The sequence below is a fragment of the Heptranchias perlo genome, chromosome 25, assembly GCF_035084215.1.
Source record: "Heptranchias perlo isolate sHepPer1 chromosome 25, sHepPer1.hap1, whole genome shotgun sequence".
NCBI classification, from domain to species: Eukaryota; Metazoa; Chordata; class Chondrichthyes; order Hexanchiformes; family Hexanchidae; genus Heptranchias; species Heptranchias perlo.
Window position 1 is genome coordinate 24,535,639 of NC_090349.1, and position 26,436 is coordinate 24,562,074.

Genomic DNA, 26,436 nt, shown 5'->3' on the forward strand with positions numbered 1-26,436 from the left:
TAATTAAAATGTATGCTATTTCCACATTTTGAAGTTGTAAAAAGTATTTTATTGTAATTAGCTCTATTCGTAAAAGAACACTGAGAAGTATAAAATTATGAGGGGCCTAGATAGAGTGGATAGCGATGTCCTATTTCCCTTAGCAGAGGGGTCAGTGACCAGGGGGCATAGATTTAAAGTAATTGGTAGAAGGATTAGAGGAGAGTTGAGGAGAATTTTTTTCACCCAGAGGGTGGTGGGGGTCTGGAACTCACTACCTGAAAGGGTGGTAGAGGCAGAAACCCTCAACTCATTTAAAAAGTACTTGGATGTGCACCTGAAGTACCGTAACCTACAGGGCTATGGACCAAGTGCTGGAAAGTGGGATTAAGCTAGTTAGCTCTTTTTCGGCCATCACAGACACAATGGGCCAAATGGCCTCCTTCTGTGCCATAACTTTCTACGAACACTGTTTTCTCTCTCATAATATATCTTAAAATAGTCAACGCACAGTGGCATGATTCTTCTCACTAACAAGTTCCCACTCTCAGCCAGTGCTTGCAGAACGGTACTGGGTGGATTAAGGGGAAATAGAAAAAAAAGTGTCGTCATCTTTAGACTATTCTTGCTCACCTGCTGGCTATCAACTCAGGGCAGTATTACTGGAGACCTTGGAACAGGTTAACTGGCAGCAGGCATTGTGTGTCCACAGAAGACAATGGGGAAATTTTATGAACAAACAAAATTACATAGCAGTGATATTAACATCCAGTAATGTTACACATCAATGAAAAAAAGTACAAAATTATGTAGTTCAAAATATTTAACATTCAAATCTATCCTAAAGCAAATCAATGTTAATAGTTTACATGATGTAAACTTTTGAGTGCTATCATCACTGCTATAAAAGGGCTTCAAAATGGTCTTATTCCCAACATCGCTGAACGTTCACACACGCAGCCTTCCAGGGGTCCCTAGATAGCAATCAAAAACAGGAGCGCTGGCCAATTTTCACCTCCCCAACCCAAGAGCATTGAGGCAAATTGTACTACCCACAGTAATACCCCAGCTGAGATCAGCTAACTTACTACTGCAAATATCACTCCCATTATTTAAGAAAGGAGGAAAGGAGAAACCAGAAAACTACAGACCTGTCAGTTTTATATCAGTCAGAATGATCCCTGGGCTTAAAGGGTTAAACTATGTGGTCAGGCTGCATAAATATGGCTTGTATTCCCTCAAGTTTAAAAGTTTAGGGGGTGATCTAATTGAGATATTTAAAACAACAAAGGGATTTGATATGGTAGAGAAACTTTCCTCAAGTGGGGGCACAATCTTAAAATTAGAGCTAGGCCATTTAAGAGTGAAATCATGAAGCACTTTTTCCACAACAAAGGGTAGTGAAAATCTGGAATTCCCTCCTGGGTCAATTGAAATTTTCAAGACTGAGATCGACAGGTTTTTATTAGGTAACGATATCAAGAAATATGGATCAAAGGTGGGTACATGGATTTGAGGTATAAATCAGCCATGATCTAATTGAATGTTGGAACGGGATCGAAGGGCTGAATGGTCTACTCCTGACCCTATATTAATCACATACTTCCATTCATTTTGGGAGCATCCTGGTTTGTATGGTTCAACCTTCACTATCCAATAGTCATTTCTTTTACACATTGAATCAAATTACTAAATGTTCCACTGAACTTGGGAACTAACTATTCTTATGTAAATGACTGAGTACAACTTTCTTCCTGTTTGTCTACACCTGACTACTTCAAAGCAACTTTGTCCTTCAATACTTAATTAATGATTGCATTGCATTAACAGACTTCAAATGGTCTTACCTGCCGAAGACCATGCAGTTCAGTGTCTGCTCGCTCCTGTTTTGATTTTGCCAACTCCAGTATCTGATCTTTCCTCTTCTCACGTTCAACTGATATGGAATCATAAAAGACACTGAATTTGTCTTTATTGCATCACAAGCATTTTGTATATAGAGGACCTAGGACTTACTGTGGCTGTAAAAAAAATCACTAAAAAAAAATTGGAAAATGTACAGTACCGTACAACATTACCAGCTAATATTAAAGTTTTTTGGATTTTATATAAATTATCAGGTTGCAATATATGCATTAAATTATGATTTCTTATAACTGGACAAAAAAAAGGGGGGGGGGAAAAAGAAGCAAAAACACATCCTGAACACTTCAGAAGACAACATGTTCTGTCAGGTTGGTCTTTACTTAATATTATTTACTAGAATGGCTGTTTCAATTTAAAAAAAAATTTGAAGCAGTTTTTAAACAAGTAAATGGAGAGCAGACCACAAGATGTTACAAAGATCTGCACCCATGAGATTCAATGGAATAGACTTCAAGATCATTCAGGGGGAGGGAAATCACTACTTTGGAAACTATTTCTGAGGAAGGACATTGAAAGGTCTTCTTATGTTTTTTTCCCCTTAACCTCTGATCCTGAAACCAATGACACACAGTACAGCATAGTTCCATGGACAACAGAAGCCCTCCAATACCTCCCGTAAAAGCTCATCCTTCCTATGAAAGGGAGAGGGGAGCATCACAGTTTAGTCCTGTGGTCACTGGATAAGAAATCAAGTGCAGAACTGTTTTTCTCTCTTCCATAGCTCCAGGATACAAGGCCATTTGTAGCACATTACTGCTACCCCAGCTGGGATCAACTAACTTTGCATAGACCAGGGACTGACCTGAAATACTACTGGTTCACACATGTGGTGACTTAGCCAGGTAGGAGCTCCCTCAAGGTATTTTAGGATTCTTCACTTACCGGCTAAAGTGAGTTCATTTCCTAGATACTGCCTTTCTTGTTTAAGGCGAATAATTTCTTCCCTTTGTTCATTATTTTCCACTGTCTTTTCATCTAACTCATCTAAACAAAAAAGGAGAAAAAGTCTCAATTGATGGACTTTAATGGCTTCTCACTGCTGAGACAACCAGAAAACACGATTCTTCTCCTTGCACAATGGACAGCAAAGTTTTACAAGTTCAAAGTGGTAAAGAATCTTACAGCATGATGTTCGTAACATGGTCCAACTTTTAATATATTGGGATTCTCAACCCAGGGCAAGATCAGAGATAAATACATTTACAACATTTTCAACTTGCTCAAGAGGTTGTTCGTCAGCACTGAATTATGGGTATTTTTGTACTTTACAACAATTAGGACCGTTGTCTGAAGGGTATTTTTTTTTAAAAAGCAATTTCCAATTTCTCCCATTTTGTCCCTCTCTCCTAATATTACCATATCATAACGTTATGATCCCACAAACACCAGAAGCTGCTCTATACTTCACCCAAATAGTTATTCTTCATTTGTGAATCCAGACAGTGGCAAGTCATATTTGACTGGAGGGCCTCACAGCTGAGCCCAAACCACTGTCAAACAAGAATCACTGGATAGCAATCAGGAACTCGAACCCTGTCTGATTTTCATTCTCTCTAACCTAGAGTGCAGGGGGTCAGCTATAACAGCCCTAACCACCATCTAGCTGAAATCAGCTAATGCAGCCCAGACCAAGGATCAAAACTGGAACCTTCCTAGTCTGTATGGTGCAATATCATACACTGCAGTACATTTATCCAAATCACCAGGAGAGCTGTTAAGAACAGTATATTGGAACATTGCCTGCACAAGCACATTTCAACTGGGTTGAACATTTAAATCCTAACTGCCGTCATTCTCCTGAGAAAATAAAGAGCAAACAGCCCGCTACACTTATGTCATCATATCAGCATCCACGGTTGTTCTGTGATACCATCATGCTATGAGAGATAGTTTGGATACCACTACTACTTGAAAGTGTAAGTATAGTGTGAGTAATTTCATGAATCTTTGAAGGTGGCAGGACAAGTTGAGAAGGCAGTTAAAAAAGCATTATGGGATCCTGGGCTTTATTAATGGAGGCATGGAGTACAAAAGCAAGGAAGTTATACTAAACCTTTATAAGATGCTGGTTAGGCCTCAGCTGGAGTATTGTGTTCAATTCTGGGCACCACACTCTAGGAAGGATGTCAACGCCCTTCGAGAGGGTACAGACGAGATTTACTAGAATGGTGCCAAGGATGAGGGACTTCAGTTATCTGGAGAGACTGGAGAAACTGGGTTGCTCAGAGGTGGTTATGGGGAGATTTGATAGAGGTGTTCAAAATCATTAACGGTTTTGACAGAGTAAATAAGGAGAAAATGTTTCCAGTGGCAGAAGGGTCGGTAACTAAAGGGCACAGATTTAAGGTGATCGGCAAAAGAGCCAGTGGCAACGAGGAAACATTTTTTTTTAAAACGCAGTGAGTTATAATGATCTGGAATGCACTGCCTGAAAGGGTGGTGGAAGCAGATTCAATAGTAACTTTCAAAAGGTAATTGGATAAATACTTCAAGGGAAAAAAATAACAGGGCTATGGGGAAAGAGCAGGCAATTGGGACTAATTGGATAGCTCTTGCAAAGAGCCGGCACAAACATGATGGGCCGAATGGCCTCCTCCTGTGCTGTACCGACGATGATACGATAATAAAATCAAGTGCACATTTTAAAATGTAGTGCTTTTTATGACCGCTGGGAGTCTGTGAGGCCATCCCAAATCACTGGTTATGTCAAAAATTACTGTATGAAATTGTTTTTTTAAAAAAAAAGGCAAAATATTTTTAACTTATAAACTTTTATTCTTCCAAGTACTGAATTGTCATTGCGATTTTAGTGGATCTCCTACTTTTATATTCCATTAAGCCCAGAGAGTAACCCTCCCACTTCTGGCAGAGTCACGGATGCCATCCCACCCTTCGCATCAACAGAGCTTAAGCTGCTATCTTTTTTCTCCACATTAAACATGATGTCTGTTTGTTTCTCCCCACCTCAAAATAATAACCCTGCAAGATCCCCAGCTATAACAATTATACTCCAATACCAGACAGTTTTCACTCTTTATTCCTCTCTACTCTCCAAATCTTCCTCTAAAACAGATTCTTTCAGACCAAAGGTATCTCCACCCTCTTGCTTCTTGCCTCCCATTCAAAAGGGAGTCCTCCCTTCCCTCCATTAAGGTCTCTCTTTCTCTCACCAGCTCTTCTACTGACTGTAAACAGGTTCTCCAAGGGACATTCTGTCACCTTCCCCTGCCCCAGAGTTTGGTTAATCTCACCCCTATCACCAAAAGTATCAATGCCTACAGCAATACTGAAATAAAGTTATGTGCGGTCAAATTTAGGAAAAATCTCGCTAAAAAAAAGTCACAAGAAGAATAAAACCTGATGGACCACCCGGCACCGGACACGATAAAGGCAAACCAAGCCCAGTCGGCCCTGCAAAGTCCTCCTCACTAGCATATGGGGACTTGTGCCAAAATTGGGAGAGCTGTCCCACAGACTAGTCAAGCAACAGCCTGACATAGCCATACTCTCAGAATCATACCTTTCAGCCAACGTCCCAGACTCTTCCATCACCATCCCTGGGTATGTCCTGTCCCACCGGCAAGACAGACCCACCAGAGGTGGCGGTACAGTGGTATACAGTCAGGAGGGAGTGGCCCTGGGAGTCCTCAACATTGACTCCGGACCCCATGAAATCTCATGGCATCAGGTCAAACATGGGCAAGGAAACCTCCTGCTGATTATCACCTGCCGCCCTCCCTCAGCTGATGAATCAGTCCTCCTCCATGTTGAGCACCACTTGGAGGAAGCACTGAGGGTAGCAAGGGCACAAAATGTACTCTGGGTGGGGTACTTCAATGTCGATCACCAAGAGTGGATCGGTAGCACCACTACTGACCGAGCTGGCCGAGTCCTGAAGTCCTGAGCTGCCAGACTGGGCCTGCGGCAGGTGGTGAGCGAACCAACACGAGGGAAAAACTTACTTGACCTTGTGCTCACCAATCTACCTGTCGCAGATGCATCTGTCCATGACAGTATTGGTAGGAGTGACCACCGCACAGTTCTTGAGGAGATAAAGTCCCGTCTTCGCACTGAGGACACCATCCAACGTACTGTGTGGCACTACCACCGTGCTAAATGGGCTAGATTCAGTACAGATCTAGCAGCTCAAAACTGGGCATCCATGAGGTGCTGTGGGCCATCAGCAGCAGCAGAATTGTATTTCAGCACAATCTGTAACCTCATGGCTCGGCATATTCCTCACTCTACCATTACCAACAAGCCAGGGGATCAACCCTGGCTCAATGAGGAGTGTAGAAGAGCATGCCAGGAACAGCACCAGGTGTACCTAAAAATGAGGTGCCAACCTGGTGAAGCTACAACTCAGGACTACATGCATGCTAAACAGCGGAAGCAACATGCTATAGACAGAGCTAAGCGATTCCACAACCAACGGATCAGATCAAAGCTCTGCAGTCCAGCCACATCCAGTCGTGAATGGTGGTGGACAATTAAACAACTAATAGGAGGAGGAGGCTCTGTAAACATCCACATCCTCAATGATGGCGGAGTCCAGCACGTGAGTGCAAAAGACAAGGCTGAAGCGTTTGCAACCATCTTCAGCCAGAAGTGCCAAGTGGATGATCCATCTCTGCCTCCTCCTGATATTCCCACCAACACAGAAGCCAGTCTTCAGCCAATTCGATTCACTCCACGTGATATCAAGAAACGGCTGAGTGCACTGGATACAGCAAAGGCTATGGGCCACGATAACATCCCGGCTGTAGTGCTGAAGACTTGTGCTCCAGAACTAGCTGCGCCTCTAGCCAAGCTGTTCCAGTACAGCTACAACACTGGCATCTACCAGACAATGTGGAAAATCGCCCAGGTATGTTCTGTCCACAAAAAGCAGGACAAATCCAATCCGGCCAATTACCGCCCCATCGGTCTACTCTCAATCATCAGCAAAGTGATGGAAGGTGTCATCAACAGTGCTATCTAGCGGCGCTTACTCACCAATAACCTGCTCAACGATGCTAAGTTTGGGTTCCACTAGGACCACTCGGCTCCAGACCTTATTACAGCCATGGTCGAAACATGGACAAAAGAGCTGAATTCCACAGGTGAGGTGAGAGTGACTGCCCTTGACATCAAGGCAGCATTTGACTGAGTGTGGCACCAAGGAGTCCTAGTAAAATTGAAGTCAATGGGAATCAGGGGGAAAACTCTCCAGTGGCTGGAGTCATACCTAGCACAAAGGAAGAGGTGATGTGGAGATGCCGGTGATAGACTGGGGTGGACAAATGTAAGGAGTCGCACAGCACCAGGTTATCGTCCAACAGCTTTATTTGAAATCACAAGCTTTCGGAGCTTTGCTCCTTCGTCAGGTGAGTGAAGGGTTACATAAAGGCACAGCATATATAGTCAGAGAACAATGCCTGGTGATTACAGATAATCTTTCTAACTGCCCTTTATCACACCTCAGCAGAGAGATAATCACAGCAAAGGAGTGAATGGTGTTCAGTCAGGTTGGTGATGGAAACATTACATCCAAGAATACTGAATACACAAGGGGTCAAATCACAAAGACACACAGAGAGAGAACAAGCCAACTACGACTTGAGTCTGGATGACTCTACGTCAGGTGGGGTTACGTGTAGCGTGACGTGAACCCAAGATCCCGGTTGAGGCCGTCCTCATGGGTGTGGAACTTGGCTATCAATTTCTGCTCGACGATTTTGCGTTGTCGTGTGTCTCGAAGGCCGCCTTGGAGAACGCTTACCCGAAGATCGGAGGCTGAATGTCCTTGACTGCTGAAGTGTTCCCCGACTGGGAGGGAACCCTCCTGTCTGGCGATTGTTGCGCGGTGTCCGTTCATCCGTTGTCGCAGTGTCTGCATGGTCTCGCTGATGTACCATGTTACGGGGCATCCTTTCCTGCAACGTACGAGGTAGACAACGTTGGCCGAGTCACAGGAGTTTGAACCATGTACCTGGTGGGTGGTATCCTCTCGTGTGATGGTGGTATCTGTGTCGATGATCTGGCATGTCTTGCAGAGGTTGCTGTGGCAGGGTTGTGTGGTGTCGTGGACGCTGTTCTCCTGAAAGCTGAGTAATTTGCTGCGAACGATGGTCTGTTTGAGGTTAGGTGGCTGTTTGAAGGCAAGTAGTGGAGGCGTGGGGATGGCCTTAGCGAGGTGTTCATCGTCATCGATAACATGTTGAAGGCTGCGAAGAACATGGCGTAGTTTCTCCGCTCCGGGGAAGTACTGGACGACGAGGGGTACTCTGTTGGTTGTGTCTTCTGAGGAGGTCTATGCGATTTTTCGCTGTGGCCCGTCAGAACTGTCGATCGACGAGTCGAGCGTCATATCCTGTTCTTACGAGGGCGTCTTTCAGCGTCTGTAGGTGTCCATCGCGTTCCTCCTCGTCTGAGCAAATCCTGTGTATTCGCAGGGCCTGTCCATAGGGGATGGCCTCTTTGACGTGGTTAGGATGGAAGCTGGAGAAGTGGAGCATCGTGAGGTTGTCCGTGGGCTTGCGGTAGAGTGAGGTGCTGAGGTGCCCGTCTTTGATGGAGATTTGTGTGTCCAAGAATGAAACCAATTCTGAGGAGTAGTCCATGGTGAGTTTGATGGAACTTGTTGATGTTATCGTATAGTCTCTTCAGTGATTCTTCGCCGTGGGTCCATAGGAAGAAAATATCGTCGATGTATCTGGTGTATAGCATTGGTTGGAGGTCCTGTGCAGTGAAGAAGTCCGGCTCGAAATTGTGCATGAAAATGTTGGCGTATTGGGGTGCGAATTTGGTCCCCATGGCTGTTCCGTGTGTTTGGGTAAAGAACTGGTTGACATTGTGATCCAGGATGAAGCGGATGAGTTGTAGGATGGCGTCTGGAGATTGGCTGTTGTTGGTCTTGAGTGCTGAGGCTGTCGCAGCGATGCCGTCATCGTGGGGGATACTGGTGTAGAGTGCCGAGACGTCCAGCGTGGTGAGAAGTGTTCCTGGTTCAACTGGTCCGTGGGTGCTGAGTTTTTGTAGGAAGTCTGTAGTGTCGCGACAGAAGCTGGGGGTTCCCTGTACGATGGGTTTCAGGATGCCCTCGACGTATCCAGAGAGGTTCTCACACAGGGTTCCGTTGCCTGATACGATAGGACGTCCGGGTGTGTTGGCTTTGTGTATCTTTGGGAGGCAGTAGAAGTCTCCCACTCGGGGAGTACGTGGGATGAGAGTGCGTAGGATGCTTTGAAGGTCTGGATCGAAGGTCTTGATCAGTTTGTTGAGCTGGTGGGTGTGTTCTTTGGTCGGATCTGCGGGTAACCGTCTGTAGTGTTCCTGGTTGTCCAGTTGTCGGTATGCTTCTTTGCAATCGTCCATTCTGTTCTGTATGACGATGGCTCCTCCTTTGTCCGCTGGTTTGATGACGATGTTGCGGTTGGTCTTGAGAGCGTCGATGGCGTTGCGTTGTGCTCGGGTGACATTCTGGACTGTCTTCTGAGTGCAGCTGATGAATCTGGCGTTGACGCATCTCCTGACAGCTTGAGCATACATGTCAAGCTTAGGACATCAACCCTCCGGAGGGGTCCAATTTGACTCTTTAGGTTCATGTCACGCTACATGTAACCCCACCTGACGTAGAGTCATCCAGACTCAAGTCGTGGTTGGCTTGTTCTCCATACACAGCGAAAAAAAGTTATCTGTTTTTAATACAACTGGTCATTCTCTCTCTCTCTCTCTCTCTCTCTCGGCCTTTCTGGTCGCTCTCTCTCTCTCGGCCTTTCTGGTCGCTCTCTCTCTCTCGGCCTTTCTGGTCGCTCTCTCTCTCTCGGCCTTTCTGGTCGCTCTCTCTCTCTCGGCCTTTCTGGTCGCTCTCTCTCTCTCGGCCTTTCTGGTCGCTCTCTCTCTCTCGGCCTTTCTGGTCGCTCTCTCTCTCTCGGCCTTTCTGGTCGCTCTCTCTCTCTCGGCCTTTCTGGTCGCTCTCTCTCTCTCGGCCTTTCTGGTCGCTCTCTCTCTCTCGGCCTTTCTGGTCGCTCTCTCTCTCTCTCGGCCTTTCTGGTCGCTCTCTCTCTCTCGGCCTTTCTGGTCGCTCTCTCTCTCTCGGCCTTTCTGGTCGCTCTCTCTCTCTCGGCCTTTCTGGTCGCTCTCTCTCTCTCGGCCTTTCTGGTCGCTCTCTCTCTCTCGGCCTTTCTGGTCGCTCTCTCTCTCTCGGCCTTTCTGGTCGCTCTCTCTCTCTCGGCCTTTCTGGTCGCTCTCTCTCTCTCGGCCTTTCTGGTCGCTCTCTCTCTCTCGGCCTTTCTGGTCGCTCTCTCTCTCTCGGCCTTTCTGGTCGCTCTCTCTCTCTCGGCCTTTCTGGTCGCTCTCTCTCTCTCGGCCTTTCTGGTCGCTCTCTCTCTCTCGGCCTTTCTGGTCGCTCTCTCTCTCTCGGCCTTTCTGGTCGCTCTCTCTCTCTCGGCCTTTCTGGTCGCTCTCTCTCTCTCGGCCTTTCTGGTCGCTCTCTCTCTCGGCCTTTCTGGTCGCTCTCTCTCTCGGCCTTTCTGGTCGCTCTCTCTCTCGGCCTTTCTGGTCGCTCTCTCTCTCGGCCTTTCTGGTCGCTCTCTCTCTCGGCCTTTCTGGTCGCTCTCTCTCTCGGCCTTTCTGGTCGCTCTCTCTCTCGGCCTTTCTGGTCGCTCTCTCTCTCGGCCTTTCTGGTCGCTCTCTCTCTCGGCCTTTCTGGTCGCTCTCTCTCTCGGCCTTTCTGGTCGCTCTCTCTCTCGGCCTTTCTGGTCGCTCTCTCTCTCGGCCTTTCTGGTCGCTCTCTCTCTCGGCCTTTCTGGTCGCTCTCTCTCTCGGCCTTTCTGGTCGCTCTCTCTCTCGGCCTTTCTGGTCGCTCTCTCTCTCGGCCTTTCTGGTCGCTCTCTCTCTCGGCCTTTCTGGTCGCTCTCTCTCTCGGCCTTTCTGGTCGCTCTCTCTCTCTGCCTTTCTGGTCGCTCTCTCTCTCTGCCTTTCTGGTCGCTCTCTCTCTCTGCCTTTCTGGTCGCTCTCTCTCTCTGCCTTTCTGGTCGCTCTCTCTCTCTGCCTTTCTGGTCGCTCTCTCTCTCTGCCTTTCTGGTCGCTCTCTCTCTCTGCCTTTCTGGTCGCTCTCTCTCTCTGCCTTTCTGGTCGCTCTCTCTCTCTGCCTTTCTGGTCGCTCTCTCTCTCTGCCTTTCTGGTCGCTCTCTCTCTCTGCCTTTCTGGTCGCTCTCTCTCTCTGCCTTTCTGGTCGCTCTCTCTCTCTGCCTTTCTGGTCGCTCTCTCTCTCTGCCTTTCTGGTCGCTCTCTCTCTCTGCCTTTCTGGTCGCTCTCTCTCTCTGCCTTTCTGGTCGCTCTCTCTCTCTGCCTTTCTGGTCGCTCTCTCTCTCTGCCTTTCTGGTCGCTCTCTCTCTCTGCCTTTCTGGTCGCTCTCTCTCTCTGCCTTTCTGGTCGCTCTCTCTCTCTGCCTTTCTGGTCGCTCTCTCTCTCTGCCTTTCTGGTCGCTCTCTCTCTCTGCCTTTCTGGTCGCTCTCTCTCTCTGCCTTTCTGGTCGCTCTCTCTCTCTGCCTTTCTGGTCGCTCTCTCTCTCTGCCTGTCTTTGTGATTTCAGTATTCTTGGATGTAATGTTTCCCTGACCAACCTGTCTGAACACCATTCACTCCTTTAATTGCTGTGATTATCTCTCTGCCGAGGTGTGATAAAGGGCAGTTAGAAAGATTATCTGTAATCGCCAGGCATTGTTCTCTGACTATATATGCTGTGCCTTTATGTAACCCTTCACTCACCTGACGAAGGAGCAAAGCTCCGAAAGCTTGTGATTTCAAATAAAGCTGTTGGACTATAACCTGGTGTTGTGCGACTCCTTACAAAGGGAGATGGTAGTGGTTTTTGGTGGCCAATCAACTCAGCTTCAGGACATTGCTGCAGGAGTTCCTCAAGACAGTGTCCTAGGCCCAACCATCTTCAGCTGCTTCATCAATGACCTTCCCTCCATCATAAGGTCAGAAATGGGGATGTTCGCTGATGATTGCACTGTGTTCAGTTCCATTCGCAACCCCTCAGATAATGAAGCAGTCCGAGCCTGCATGCAGCAAGACCTGGACAACATCCTGGCTTGGGCTGATAAGCGGCAAGTAACATTCGCGCCAGACAATGACCATCTCCAACAAGAAAGAGTCTAACCACCTCCCCTTGACATTCAACGGCATTACCATTGCCGAATCCCCCACCATCAACATCCTGGGAGTCACCATTGACCGGAAACTTAACCGGACCAGCCATATAAAAACTGTGGCTACAAGAGCAGGCCAGAGGCTGGGTATTCTGCGGCAAGTGACTCACCTCCAGACTCCCCAAAGCCTTTCCACCATCTACAAGGCACAAGTCAGGAGTGTGATGGAATACTCTCCACTTGCCTGGATGAGTGCAGCTCCGAAAATACTCCAGAACCTCGACACCATCCAGGACAAAGCAGCCCGCTTGATTGGCACCCCATCCACCACCCTAAACATTCACTCCCTTCACCAGCGGCGCACTGTGGCTGCAGTGTGTGCCATCCACAGGATGCACTGCAGCAACTCGCCAAGGCTTCTTCAACAGCACCTCCCAAACCCACGACCTCTACTACCTAAAGGACAAGAGCAGCAGGTACATGGGAACAACACCACCTCCAAGTCACACACCATCCCGTTCCTTCATCGTCGCTGGGTCAAAATCCTGGAACTCCCTTCCTAACAGCACTGTGGGAGAACCTTCACCACACGGACTGCAGCGGTTCAAGAAGGCGGCTCACCACCACCTTCTCAAGGGCAATTAGGGATGGCCAATAAATGCCGGCCTCGCCAGCGACGCCCACATCCCATGAACGAATAAAAAAAATGTATGCATTGGCTGATCGTTGGTCCTTTCAGTAGTTATGTAACTTTTTTTGGTTGGTATCTTATCATTCCATACTTTTCTCAGGCCAGACTCCACCAAGCAGTCTCACGATCACTTTCCCTTCTGTCTTTCTCGCTCCCTACCATACTTCTTCCTCTCTTTTCCCCTCCTCTGCTTCTCTCTCGCTCTCTTTTCCCCCTTCCACTTCTCTCTGGGTCACCTCTTCCCCACTCCACCTCCCTCTCTCCCTCCTCCTTCACTCTTTTCCAAATCAGCAATACACACCTTCACTATCTAGCAACCCCTGCTGGTAAGTATGTGTGTGTGGATATTGAGCAAGGCTCAGCTGTGATGCCCCCAGTCACATAGCCTGCCAATGCTATCTAGGATCACCGATGGCCACAAGGATGAGCCAGCACCTTCACAAGAGGAGGAGAAAAAAAATAGAAAATAAAATTTAAGAAGAAAAATGATTTATCTAATGAAGGAAGAATAAATTGACAAACTTGATGGTCAGAATGGAGTCAATGATCATAAACACAATAAATATTATAAAGATATAAGAACCATATTTTCTAACATCCACAAAAATTACATCTGAAAATTCCCAAAGTTGTCAACCAGAAGAATTCCATAAAGCACAAAACCTCCAACAGCCTTAACCAAATAAAATATTAGGTTCAAATCTTGGTACATCAGAGAAAACCCTTGTAGGATTCTCCGAATTGGAATTAGGAAAAGGAAAATTGGAAAATAAATCAACCATTCCAGCACATCTACAAGTGGCTGGTTCAAAATAAATTTTGAGAGAAGCATAGTCACCTGCCCATCTGCTTAATCAGGAATAATTTAAACAGGTTTGCAGTGCTAAAACATTACTGCAACCTTTGAGAAAATAAAGCTGCTTTAATTTGGGTGTTAGCTTAACTCAGTGGTAGTGTTCTCGCCTCTGAGTCAAAAGTTTTATGGGGCAAGATGCACTCCAGGTCCTAAGTACTTCAATGTCAGGACTGAGAGTGTGTTGCTTTGTCAGACATGCCATATTTTGCAAGGCATTAAACCAAGGTTGCATCTGCCTTTCAAGTGTATATAAAAGATCCTATGGCACATTTTCGAACAAGACCAGGGAGGTCTCCCAATGCCCTGACCAACATTCACCCCTCAACCAACACCATCAAAACAGATTAACTGATCGTTCATTGCAATGAAGTCTGTGGGAGTTCTTATGCACACACTGGCTGCCACATTTGCCCACAAAACAGTGATTATACTTTACTGACTGTGAAGTACTTTAGAAGGACCTGAGATATTGAAGGCAATATATAAATGTAAGCTCTTTCTTTACCCAATTTGTTTTAGTTTATTGTTTCGAGTTTACTTTTTACTCCTAAAAGTTGAGAGAGCTAGCATATGTCTACTCAATGGGCTGGATTTTCCTGTTCCTGTGCCCGGTCGCAGCAAATACAGGAAAATTGATGGGAAGAAGCACATGCTCCTAATGAAGCCCTCACAACTTCCCGCCCATTCATTTAGAAGGACTGAAAAGTGGGGCAAGCAATTATGGATGTGCGCTCCTCTCCCCCTGATTTTTCTTGTATTTGCTGCACCCAGGCCATCCAATATCCCCAGGCACAGGAATATGAAAATTTGCCCCAATGATTTCAATGGTACTACCATGTAGCTATATTGCACATCAGATCCTGACTGTGCAATGATGAACACTGGTGAATAAGTAATCACTTGGTATCATTATTGCATTGTGACTGGCTTATGATTACATAATGTATCATTTAATTATCTATAATAACCAAATTGTTATCCCCCATATCAAACATAGATTAATAACACTTTAATATTTCAACGGTAACCCATAACCTACCTTTAAGTTTGCAGATTTCATGTCTTAGTCTCTTTGAATGTTGTTTGCAATCATGCACCTCTTTTCTGGTGTTTGTTTCATTTAGCCTGGCTTCTCGTAGTGCACCCTCTAAGGTTTTAAACCTAGCTGTAAGATCCATGATGTGATTGGTAGCTTCAACCATATCTTTGTCCTATACAAAAAGTAACAAAACAAACATTATTGCAGCATACAAAGTGATTCTCAGAATCCAAACCTAAATTCTGATATAAGCCACATCTTCAAGTGGACTTTTATGTCCTCTAATATGGCAGTACAATTTAGATTGAACAGCAATACACCAGGGCCAGAATCACAAGCCACATCTGGGTGGATAACAACAACAGCGTGTATTTATATAGTGCCTTTAACATAAAAAAGTCCCAAGGCACTTCATAAAATGAGATTAGAGGCAAGAGGCAAGAGGTGTTGAATGCTGTATCCACTGAAGTTATCTGAAATCTAAGGTCAATTACCAAAAACATTATTATGCCAGACATAGAAAACTTTAATATCCTTCCTTCAAAAACTACTGGCTTTAATAGCATAGGTGCTGTATAATGATCTAACCATGACATACTATTCATTCCATTCATTATAAAATTCAGGTGTATATGGGAACATAGGTTTTAAGATCTGCTTATAGTTGAGATCAGAGGACATTTACTGAATATTGACTGAGCATTTGCTCAGCTTTTACAGCATAATTTTAGTACCTTTAATTCCAGCATGGTAGTGAGTTCCTGTTCCCGTGCCTGTAACTGTCCCACCTGGGCAGAAAGCTCCAGCATGGAGGAATTTAGACTTTTGTTCCTGTCCTGGTTGAGGCAAGCAGAATCCATCAATACAATTTAAATGGTCATTTACGAGGCAGAATTGTTAATACTAACTATGGTTTTATTACTGACAGTCCTACCTCTAGCTCTTCACAATTGCTAGCAGCCTCTGCTGCTTTTTCAGACATTTCTTGCAGCCGTTGCTGGGTACAGGCGAGTGATTTTAGACAATCAGCTTGCTGAGATTCCAAAATTTTTTGTTGCACATTTAATGTTCTAATGATCTCATTTCTGTTCCGCAGTTCATCTATTAAAACACAATGTTACTGACTGTTTATATAGTAACTTTTTAAAAACTGGATTATGCATTTATCCATTCACCCTTTGCACATTCCTGATCTGGAGAGAATGTTTTCCTTTTAATCCAACAAAATTGATGTGTTTTAAAAAGAATGATTTATAATGAGTACACTAGGCATCTTCACCGCTTTGTCTCTTAAAGGCAGCAACCTGTGCTGGGTTGGTTAGTAATCCAATGCTAGGTGACAAAATATGTTTCTGCACCTCGCCTCAGAAATGGTCTCTCAATTTGTGCCAATTTGTGATGAATTAATCAGAATAAATTATACGCAAGGCTGTCTTTTTTCAGACAAATACTCAAGGCTAGGGCCGCAGCAAGGCCTTATTATGGGAAATTATTTTTTCCTCTCTTCCTTCATGAAAGCAGGGACTAACACTGGGTTTATAGTTCCACGGGTGTCAGATGTTCCCTTGTACTAGACAGTACAATGAATCCTGATATTGTTTATGAAATCATGCCACTGGATTGTGGGGAGCAGTGATTTACAACACCCCCACTGGCAAAAAAAGTGATTTCAAGAAAAGAATTCTGCTAATTTATCCAGAACAGCACATTAAGTCTATAGGGTGCTCCAAGGCGGTAACACATCTCAAGACTGAGATGATAAACTGTTGGCACTTAGCTTTCGTGGATGACCCGCCTGGATATGTTATAATCTTTTATGAAACGGTACTAACGTTCCACTTTGGCACATCTCTCTTCTAGGCCGAGTATGCGCAGGCGATCCTCCTCCCATGCTAGAAGCTGCTTCTGGTGTGCAGCCACCATTTCATTTAACTCTTTGTCCCGATCTTTTAATTCTGCAACAAGCAGCTGTAACTCATTGCGTTGTTTCTGAATGGTGCCATTCTCCAGATCGGCATTTGCATTCTGGGGATAAAAAGGTAATGTCATAAGAATTTTTGTCCCGGTTTTTGTTTCTTGTACTTGAAACACTATTGTTAGATTACTTTATAAAACAGGATATCACTGATCACCAGTGGGTTTATCATAATCCTATACCTTGATAAAAAGTTGAGTTATATATTAGTAAAAATCTGAATGAATAGGATTTATTTATACTCCATAAAAATGACAACTGAATACATAATTTCCCCTATCAATCAGGACAGCTCTACTCACCAATCTACAAAGAATATATGAAATGTGGATCACTTAATCAGTTATGGTTCAAAACCAGTTATGGTTATTCTGATGAATCTAAAATATTTAATTGAATTTTCAAAATTGTTGATAAAACTACCTTATGAATGGAAATTATGTAATTTTCTGATAGAGATTTAATTTTCTTCTAAAACACATTTCAGTCTTCCTCCTGTTACTTATTGATCAGCTTTTACTCCAAATTAATCCATTAGTGAACTGGCAGTAGTCACAGAAAAGGAGACAGATTCTGATGTCACAGGATACTGTCTATGTTCATAATATTTCAAAGTCAGCCTGCCCACAGAGGTCTTCATTCTAACTGGATAACATGAAGTGGAGCATGAGTAGGCCTTTCAGCCCATGGAGTCTGTTCTGCCATTCATTTACATTAGGGTTGATCTGTACCTCAACTCCATTTCACTTGATACCGCTACCTAATAAAAATCTGTCGGTCTCAGTCTTTAAAATGTCAAGTTCCAGCTTTTGTGTGAAAAACTGCCTCCTAAATAGCCTAGCTCTAATTTTATTATGTCCCCTTGTTCTGGATTCCCCCAACAGAGGAAATAGTCTCTCTGCATCTACCCTATCCCTTTATCATTTTAAACCACGTTATTTTTTGCTACACGACTCTCTAATCTCTGTATTTATACAGCCCCTCACAACAATCAGGAGGTCTGTAGACAACTCCTACCAGATTCTTGCATCCTTTGCTGTTCCTTAAATCTACCCATCGTGTTTCCACTGCCTGATCACCCTTACCGAAATCTGCGGTAATTGTGTATTTTTAAAATCAGTATTACTACTCACTCCCCCTCCTTTCCCAATTTCCCTGTCCCTTCTAAAGATCCCATAGCCTGGAATATTTAGCTCCCAATCATGCTCAGGTTGTAGCCAGGTGTCTGCAGCAGATACTACATTATACCCCTTAACTGAATTTATGCTTCTAACTCATTTGTTTAATTTCGTGCAATCGTGTACATAACTCTTATCTGGGAGACTGTCCCCACGCTGCCCATATATTCTGCTGGTCTTTGTCTCATAACTTTTTTTAAAAATGTAAATGTGGCTATTTCCCACCAACCCCCCTGCTAACTGGTTTAAATCTTCTGCTACTGCCGTATTTATCCTTTCCACAAGGCCATGGGTGCCTCCCCGGTTTAGGTGAAGGCCAACCCATCTGTGGGCCTTCAAAGAAGGCGTTCTTTGGCCCCAAATATGATTCCAGTGTCCCAAGAATCTGAACCCCCCCCTTCTACACCATCCTTCCAGTCACAGGTTGACAATCTTAATCTTTCTCTCCCTATCTGGTCCAGCATGTGGCACTGGGAGTAATCCAGAGATTACTACCTAGAGGTTCGGCTTCTTAATGTACAACTTAGCTCCTCGAAATATCTTTGTAGAACTTTGAACCTACTCCAATCTATGTCATTGGTTCCCACATGAACCACGACTTCTGGCTGCTCACCCTCTTATTCCAGAACCTTTTGAATTCGCTCTGCCATGTGCCAAACCCTGGCATCTGGAAAGCAATATACTCTTCAACACATCTACAAAAGGAAACTATCTATCCCGACTATAAAATCCCCCACAATCACCACTCGCCTAGTTTTACTACCCATACTGTTTCTGCCAGGGTAACCCCTCTCCGCCCAGTGCCTTGTAGTCGCTCATGGTTATTCTCCTCTATGTAACCGTTTTTGGCCACATCACTGGTACCTAAATACCTATTAGGCAAATCAAGTTCTACAGATGAGAGCCCCATTCTACTCTCACCTTCCTGCCTTGTCTGTCGATGGTCACCCAGTCCCCCTTACCAGTTTCTCTATTCCTGTGCGGTGACCACCCTCTGGAACGTCTGCTCCAGAAAACTCTCTCCCTCCCGAATGTTGCAGTCAGTCCAGTTGACTCAAGTTGTGCAACTTTCTGCTCAAGGAATGCAACCGTCGTACACTTCATACATATGTATTCACCCTGCATGGTATGCGAGTCCAGACAGGTCCACACCATGCATGCCGCCCACATCACTCCAGACTCTAATCCTGCCATAAATATTTATATGTTTAACCTAACAGATATTTAATCCAGATTTGTTAAGTTATTGTTTATTGAATTTATTCTATCTACTCACTCCAAGTTATTATTTTTACTTAATATGTTTCGAAAGTTGCTTTGTCATACCCCTGGAAGCTATTGTATAGTGAAAACTATAAATTAAGAGTTCAGATGAATAATTTCTTAAAAAAATATTTAGTTCTTTCTTGCCACTACTGCTCTTCACTTGTAGGTTCTTTTTCATTTTTGGTGGGTGGATGGGAAAAACAATCCAGTAATGGATTGGGGCTTGTACTATGAAAAGACAGTGGCTGATTCACCTGCTAATAATCCTAAATGATGGTGACAGAGTTTGCTGTGTCCTATTCAGCAAATCTGAGTGTTAGGGAAGACTCCCAGAAACCTCAGCCTATTCCCAAGTTCCTACTGCACTCGGCCTTTTTCTGCGTTATACATTCTATGCAATCTATGTAAATAGAACTGAGCCAACACAATGGTCGTAAACTAAGCCCAGTCCAACATGACACTCTTTCCAATGTATGAGCATAGCTCAAGAGCAGAAAGAAAGAATTTTAGACACAGTTTCCCTACTTGATCATTTCCCGGGGAAAGCAGTCTCTAAATTTACAGATCCTAACTATATTCCAACTTCATGGAATGTAGGTACTGGATGTTGAATTACACTGTTGTAATGTAAGATTAAAGAACAGCACCTCATCTTTCAGCTGGGCACACTGCAGCCCTCTGGTCTTTAGTAACTTCAGACCTTAGCTCCACCCTCTTCACAGCATAGGGTGCTTGCAATGTGGGGAGTGTCTGTCAATGTCTGAGAGATGGGGAAGACAGGTTTGTGTTTGGTTTGGAAACCCTCCGTCAGGCAGTGATGGGGGTCTGGATCCTTGGTATGGACCAGTTCTTTTTCTCTCCTCACGTCTGAAGGATCCACCTTGCTTTGCTTGCATTTTCAGTTTTCATTTCATTTCTGCTGCATCCACAACTTTACTATTTTTTTCCCCTCTTTCTTTCTCATGCTTTTCATATACGTGGTTGACAGGTACACACCCAAAGTGTCAAAACTTGCCTTTTCTCTTTACATACTGGCCTGTTTATTTCCAACATGTTCAGTTTTTAATATCAGATTTCCTGCATTTGCAGATATTCCTTTTTGTTTTAATGTCAATGGTACTAATTTAGAACTAGATGGTGCATAACTATGTACGGCAGCAGACCTCAACCTGAGCAGAGCCAAAGAGGGAAACCACAAATCTCAGGCTATAATTTTTCTACAAAGAGGGAGGAAGAAAAGATAAATAATTAGATGATGGTCACTAACGGATACTTTTGTGTGCTACCTAACAACCAATTGGTTATGGTCAAGTCATCTGACTCCCAACCAGTAGAAGACCTTTGAGGACATAAAGAGGAAGTATTCCAGCATCTCTACTGACCATTCAGGTTTCCAGTTGAATTAAACTATTACTTTACATTACACTATTACATTAGAAAATATTAAGGACAAGTCCTAGAGGTGGGTAAAGATGGTTTTAATCACCATTTCAGTATTTGGGCCCATTTCCAGTCTCAAACTATTTGGTCCCCCGGCGAGCAGAAGACCAGAGCTCTGGCCTCTGAATGCTGAGTTGACATCTAGCAGGGTATTCGCATCCGGTGGGAATGGAGTGGCGACTCCATCTCATCCAGCCAGTTCTCCTGGTAGGGAGTTGTGAGTCAGGCTAACGGCCTGCCCACGTAAAAAGGGACTTTGTTATGGAAACAATCCAGAGCACGATGTAAAGCAGTGGAAGAAATGGGTTTCCTCATGTGCCACCAGGCACAGAAGAAGGAAGAGAAAAATATTTGGTAGCCTGGCTTGGCTCCACTCAAACCCCATTAGATATTACTCACGTTTCTTGTACAGCCATTCAATACTGGAACTGGGTGGATGGCTTTTGTAGGGCAGGTTTTATATCTTGCTGCATTTGCCAGAGCAAAATCTTGCATTTTCCCAAAGTTCATCTTTGAATCCCCAATAGATTTTGAACAGCTAACATTCTCTAATGAAGGCTGAGGAGGCAATCAAAAATCAAATGTTACTTTTACAAAATTCGTAATAAGTGTATCAAGACTAAAATTACTATAAAAATGTTTTAAAGTCTAAAGAATATAAGGGGCTGTAGCATTATTGTGTTCACTAGAGGTCCATGGTAAAAGTCACAAGGAATTAATGGGCACTGAGAGTTTTCTCTTTAGAAAATAGTGCAGACAGGATATTAAAAAATTGTAACAAGCATCATATGTTATTTACTAGATCTGCAGTATTAATGTAAATGAAGCATTAAAAGATAAGACAAAAAAAATCCAGCAATTGGACACACATCTAAAATCTGTACATAACTCCCAATCTCAGCTATGCTGCTGGGGAGAGATACCGGCCCCGATTTTAATTTGGGGGGGGGGGGGGGGGGGGGGGGCAAGTCTCAAAGTGGGTGGCACACCTGAAGAGTCCGGGGATGTGGAGGCCCAGCCAATCTTAACAGTCGGGCCTCATTTGGATAAATATTCTTGGGAGTCCCGCATAATCCCGGCCTGATCTACCACCTGGCCGGTGGGCGGGAGCGTGAATTTGACGGCAGGGAGAGACCGTAGCCAGGGCCTCGTGGGAACGGTCGCCGGCAGTAAATAAGGGGAGGGGTGGAGTGAGGTTGCACCGCGACTGGGGGGGTCAGATGGGATTGTAAGGGGGGGGGGGTCTTGTAGATGTAAACGATCCGGCGGAGGCCGGGGCTGAGGAGGCCCAAGGACTCCTCGCCGAGCCTGGGAGCAGCACTCCTGTTCCTCCTGGCCCACAAGGAGTTCTCATCTGAAGTCATTTTTTAAACACGCAGCTTGGTCTCTTCTGGTCATTTGGTACCTGTGCTTCGGCTGTCAGGTTGCATGCAGTGCGGGACTCCCCCTGACACATTTAAATCATTATCATGGCACCGATGACATGATTTTGCATTTCAGGTAGACCCCCGCCTGCCTGTAGCCGGAGCCTCGGCCGACTTTAAAGTCAGCGATAATGAAATGGCACCAGGCAGGAACGGAGCGACCTCAGGTCTAATCTTAACCCCTCTCATACGCCGTTCTTGCTGGGTGGGGGTTAAAATCGAGGCTACTGAGTTGAAGCCGAAGAGGGAGGTGGGGAAACTACAGGTAAAGTCACCAGAGGCCACTACCAGCTGTTTCAGAGAACACTAGTGTAAGCCAGTTGTTTTTCGACTCTTATCAGCAGACAAAACCTCAAAGGAAAGGCCTTGCACTCAATTGTAAATAAATAAATAGTACATAAATAATACTTTTAAAGTTTCTTTTAATTATCTTCCTTACCGTAGGTTTTGGAGTGCTAAGCCACTGTTCAAGGTGACTTTCTAGAAGAGGGTAAAAACACAATCCATTAATACCTGCAGAAATTATTGCTTGGTAAAATCCAATCAGTGCTATGGAAACAAGTATGCATGACTTTTCAGGTTAAGGATCCATCTTAAAATGCATGCACAATACCTGAGGCAGAACTTGATGCATTTACTGGATTCCTGGGGTTAATAAGAGCTGAGTCTCCAGAAGGGAGGTCCCCTTCCATTTCAACACCCGGTACCTACATTCAATGAAATACAAGAAATTTAAAATTGGATGCATTTTTTTTAAATAAGGTGATTGACAGCTAAGCATCAGTTCTTATTTCATCAGTATAAGTATGCAATTCAAAACCAGAGTCCAGAGCAGTGCATTAGACCTCACATAGTGCTATAGTTTTGCATGTGTGCACCATTTTCAAACCCAGTTTCTCAATGTAATTGTTGCAACGGTATTTTTCTTAAAAACCAAAATAAACCGTACAAGATTCAGAGGAGAACTAGCAAGCTAGAAGGGGAAAGAACAGGCAAATTTAAGCAGGGGACGTGGCGGATCGGCAGCGACTGGATCTGTTTGGATTCGGTTGGACCGGGCCGATGGCCCTGGGTTTGTGATTAGCATCTGTTGTGGACTCCAGGGCAGGCATCTCTAGGTGATGGGGAGCTGTGTTCACAAATTACCTTTTATAATTAACCAATAAGGATGCACTGGGTTGCCCCAGTGACATCAACTGAAAACCAAATAAATAAATGTGCCCCCTTTTTAAAAGGGGCACAACTATTAACAGAACTTAAACAAAAGAAAAAACAGGCAGATTTGAAAAATATCAAAACAAAAATGCATCGTAATTGTACTTCATTTAAAATATTGTTATGAATTTTCAACAAAGGTATGAATAATTAAGAAATACTATTTCTCTCACTTCTGAGGCATCAATGTGAAGGGAGAGAAAAAGGAAACAAGTGGATCAAAAATCTTTCAGATGGGAAAAAGGGAACAAATAATGCAGCAATTTTGGGGATGAACTAGGAATGACCAAAAAAAAGTCTGTGGGGACAGTGGAGGAAGTAAGAGGAGAAAAGAGGGCAAATGAGGGAAAACCAGGAGGAAAAGTAACCTTGGGAGAAGAGGTGGGAATTTAAAAAAAAAAATTAAACATATAAAATCATGCACACCATTGTATTCACTTGAAAATAACATGTGTCCAAATTCAATTTAAAATTACATCATGCAGTATGGTTCATTCCAATTTTGCCTGATCTCTTCCCTTCTGGTTACCTGGCTTCAATCTTAAAAATACATGCATCCATACAGGGATATAATCTGCAGCTGATTACAGGGAAATTGTACAACTAGCCCATGTTATTAATAGATAGTACCATGTTACAAGGCAGTCACTCATCAAACGGACCCTCATGATCAAACAGATTATCAGTGTCATATTAACCCAGGGATAGATTACTGTCCATAAACAGAAATGTAAACAATCTTACAACACCAAGTTATAGTCCAACAATTTTATTTGAAAATCACAAGCTTTCGGAGGCTTCCTCCTTCGTCAGGTGAATGTGAATGTGAATGTGACATTCACCTGACGAAGGAGGAAGCCTCCGAAAGCTTGTGATTTTCAAATAAAATTGTTGGACTATAACTTGGTGTTGTAAGATTGTTTACATTTGTCAACCCCAGTCCATCACCGGCATCTCCACATCATAAACAGAAAAGATAATCAATATAAAAATAGCAATACATACTCACCATTTTACAAAAGTTGAAGGCTGTGGAATTTAGTAGTAAATTCCCAAAAGTGAAAAACTGGGTAGAGGTTAACTTATAAATATGCCTGTAAGCATGCAATATAGTTTGAACTGCAGTGATAGTTTATTTGACTGAATGATATGGGGACATTTTACAAATAATGATAAAATGATGTGTTATCACTTCAGTTATGATGCCACAGTAGTACCAGCCAGCCAATCAGCTCACAGCTATCATGCTGGACTCAGGCTGCCACTGGCCATCTCCTTTTCTGGCTAGCAACCACTCACTATTAACCTTTGTGATAGATGTAACTACCAACACCTCCACCTAAGCACTGCACAGCATTAATTACACAAGTATGCTCTCAAACCTGAAATATTTAACTCAAGCCTGAGATTGGTTCTTATTGTATCATCACTTCACTGGCTCTCCACCCAAATTAATTAATTTATTTGTAATCATCACCAGTATAATAAAGGGTTTACAAATAATGGACTTTGGTCCAATTCTGGACCAAGAGAATAGCCACTGTCTTTATATTAAGGGTTGTAAGTACTGTACACACTGATTATTTCAGCCATGGTCAGTAACTGGGCTTTCATTTAAACAGCATGAAAGATTCAACACACCAGAAGGGAAGTATGTCAGAGGCTTTATTTAGGGAATTGAAAAAGGACAATTTTAGTCACAACTGGAAAATAAATACTGATTTCCAGTGTCTGGACTCTAGGAAAGAGCACTTTTCAGCGTAGAACATAGGAGTCTTAGAGGTACTTTGATAGTAAATGGAATGGAAAAGATTGATCTAAAGATACTACTTTAGAACAATGGGACACAGTAAAAGATAACTTTAGGACTGGTATCAGAAGACAGAGAATGATCAACACTCGGAATGGACTTTCCGGGCAAAGTGGTGGAGGCGAAAACCCTGAAATCATTTTAAGAAACCACTATATGCAGCAACGGGGGTAATGTCGGGATATCCTGGACGGATGAATTAAGACGAGCCATCTGGCCTTCCTCATCCTCAAGTGTTTTTTTGTGATCCCGCCCCCCTCCCCTTAAATGGAGCGTTTGCCGGAGTTCGCTGAAGGAGCCATTGTGATCATATGTAATTCAGCGCAATGTTTGGCCTGAAAATATCAGCGCGACATCAGTGACAAACCAGAAAGATCTCACACCCTGAATCGCAGCGGCACCCCGCTCCGCTTCATCCGTCTCTCGGTAACCCGAACCCCGCTCCGCTTCATCCGTCTCTCGGTAACCCGAACCCCGCTCCGCCGGCTCTACTTCATCCGTCTCTCGGTAACTCGAACCCCGCTCCGCCGGCTCTACTTCATCCGTCTCTCGGTAACTCGAACCCCGCTCTGTTTGTGGCGGCCACCGTCAGCGCGACCGGCGCAGAAGGGCCTGGCTTGCCACGGACATAGGTGTCTGCACAAGAAATGTCAACGGAAATCCTTGTGACAATTCACTATTTATTTATACAAATACTACATTATGTCATCAAGAACATATAATCACAGATACAGATTTTTCTTCACTATTATAGAAATTAGTTCCGGCAATGCATTAGGCTGCCCATTTCGTAGTATCTTAGCGGCAGCGGAAGGGGAGGCCCCTCAAGACGTGCGCAGGGTTCGCTGTGGCTGAGCGGTTCATTGAGGCGATTCGGTTCACTCTATGAATAACATATTACCGGCGTTACATGATTACACTGGAAATTGGTGACAGTCGGAAAGGTATGGAGCTCGTGTGGTTTACTGTGAAAGCGGGGACGACTGGGCTGTACAGGTGTTAATTCCGGCACTCGAGTGGGGGCAAAAGGTGGTTTCCAGGTGTTAATCAGACCATCCATTCCTGAAATTAGTTATTTTATTTCTCCTCTCTTTCCCCTTTTTAAAAAAACATTTTGTTGATTTGTTGTTGGACATTATTCACTTGGTTCATTTTAGGTTTTGCTCGCTCTAATTAGCGGTATACTTGTTCCATAACACAGGTTTGTGCACAGATCAGCTATTCCATTTCTGACTCTTGTTATGCAAAACAGATTGTAATAACCCAATCAAATTTTAAATAAACCTTTCCTATATGCTAAATTATCTCCTAAAACCATAAAATCGGGTGCATACTGACTTGTACCTGGCTGTGTCAGCACACCCCACCCTAGTTTAACTAGGGCATTTAGTTTTGCCACTTTTTTGCTGAGTGCAAAGCTGAACAGGGACAGGATAAGGATAAGGCAGAGGTTGAAGATTGTGGCTGGAGTTCTGACATTTTTGCTGATCAATTTATT

General features: G+C 44.1%; 2 protein-coding genes across 5 annotated transcripts in view; one reads left to right on the top strand and one right to left on the bottom strand.

The window, feature by feature from the left end:
* The window catches only part of LOC137342105 (coiled-coil domain-containing protein 62-like), a 44,150-nt gene extending 18,599 nt beyond the window's left edge, over positions 1-25,551 (bottom strand). For 3 of the 4 annotated variants that reach the window (XR_010967203.1, XM_068005762.1, XM_068005761.1), the window contains exons 1-10: positions 25,322-25,551; positions 22,527-22,620; positions 22,353-22,393; positions 20,889-21,047; positions 16,463-16,655; positions 15,565-15,731; positions 15,365-15,466; positions 14,631-14,802; positions 2,788-2,889; positions 1,827-1,915 (exon numbers count right to left, since the gene is read on the bottom strand). Coding sequence is in view for 2 of the 4 variants with exons in the window: in XM_068005762.1 (XP_067861863.1) it covers positions 1,827-1,915; positions 2,788-2,889; positions 14,631-14,802; positions 15,365-15,466; positions 15,565-15,731; positions 16,463-16,655; positions 20,889-21,047; positions 22,353-22,393; positions 22,527-22,620; positions 25,322-25,390 (1,188 nt within the window). In the remaining 2 variants the exon portion in view is untranslated. Of the gene's footprint in view, positions 1-1,826; positions 1,916-2,787; positions 2,890-14,630; positions 14,803-15,364; positions 15,467-15,564; positions 15,732-16,462; positions 16,656-20,535; positions 20,598-20,888; positions 21,048-22,352; positions 22,394-22,526; positions 22,621-25,321 lie in introns of those variants that run through there. The other variant, XR_010967204.1, reaches the window with a different exon arrangement.
* Positions 25,552-25,725: 174 nt separating this feature from the next.
* The window catches only part of denr (density-regulated protein), a 32,169-nt gene continuing 31,458 nt past the window's right edge, over positions 25,726-26,436 (top strand). Inside the window, exon 1 of the mRNA XM_068005763.1 lies at positions 25,726-25,882. The gene's annotated coding sequence lies outside the window, so the exon portion shown is untranslated. The remainder of the gene's footprint in view (positions 25,883-26,436) is intronic.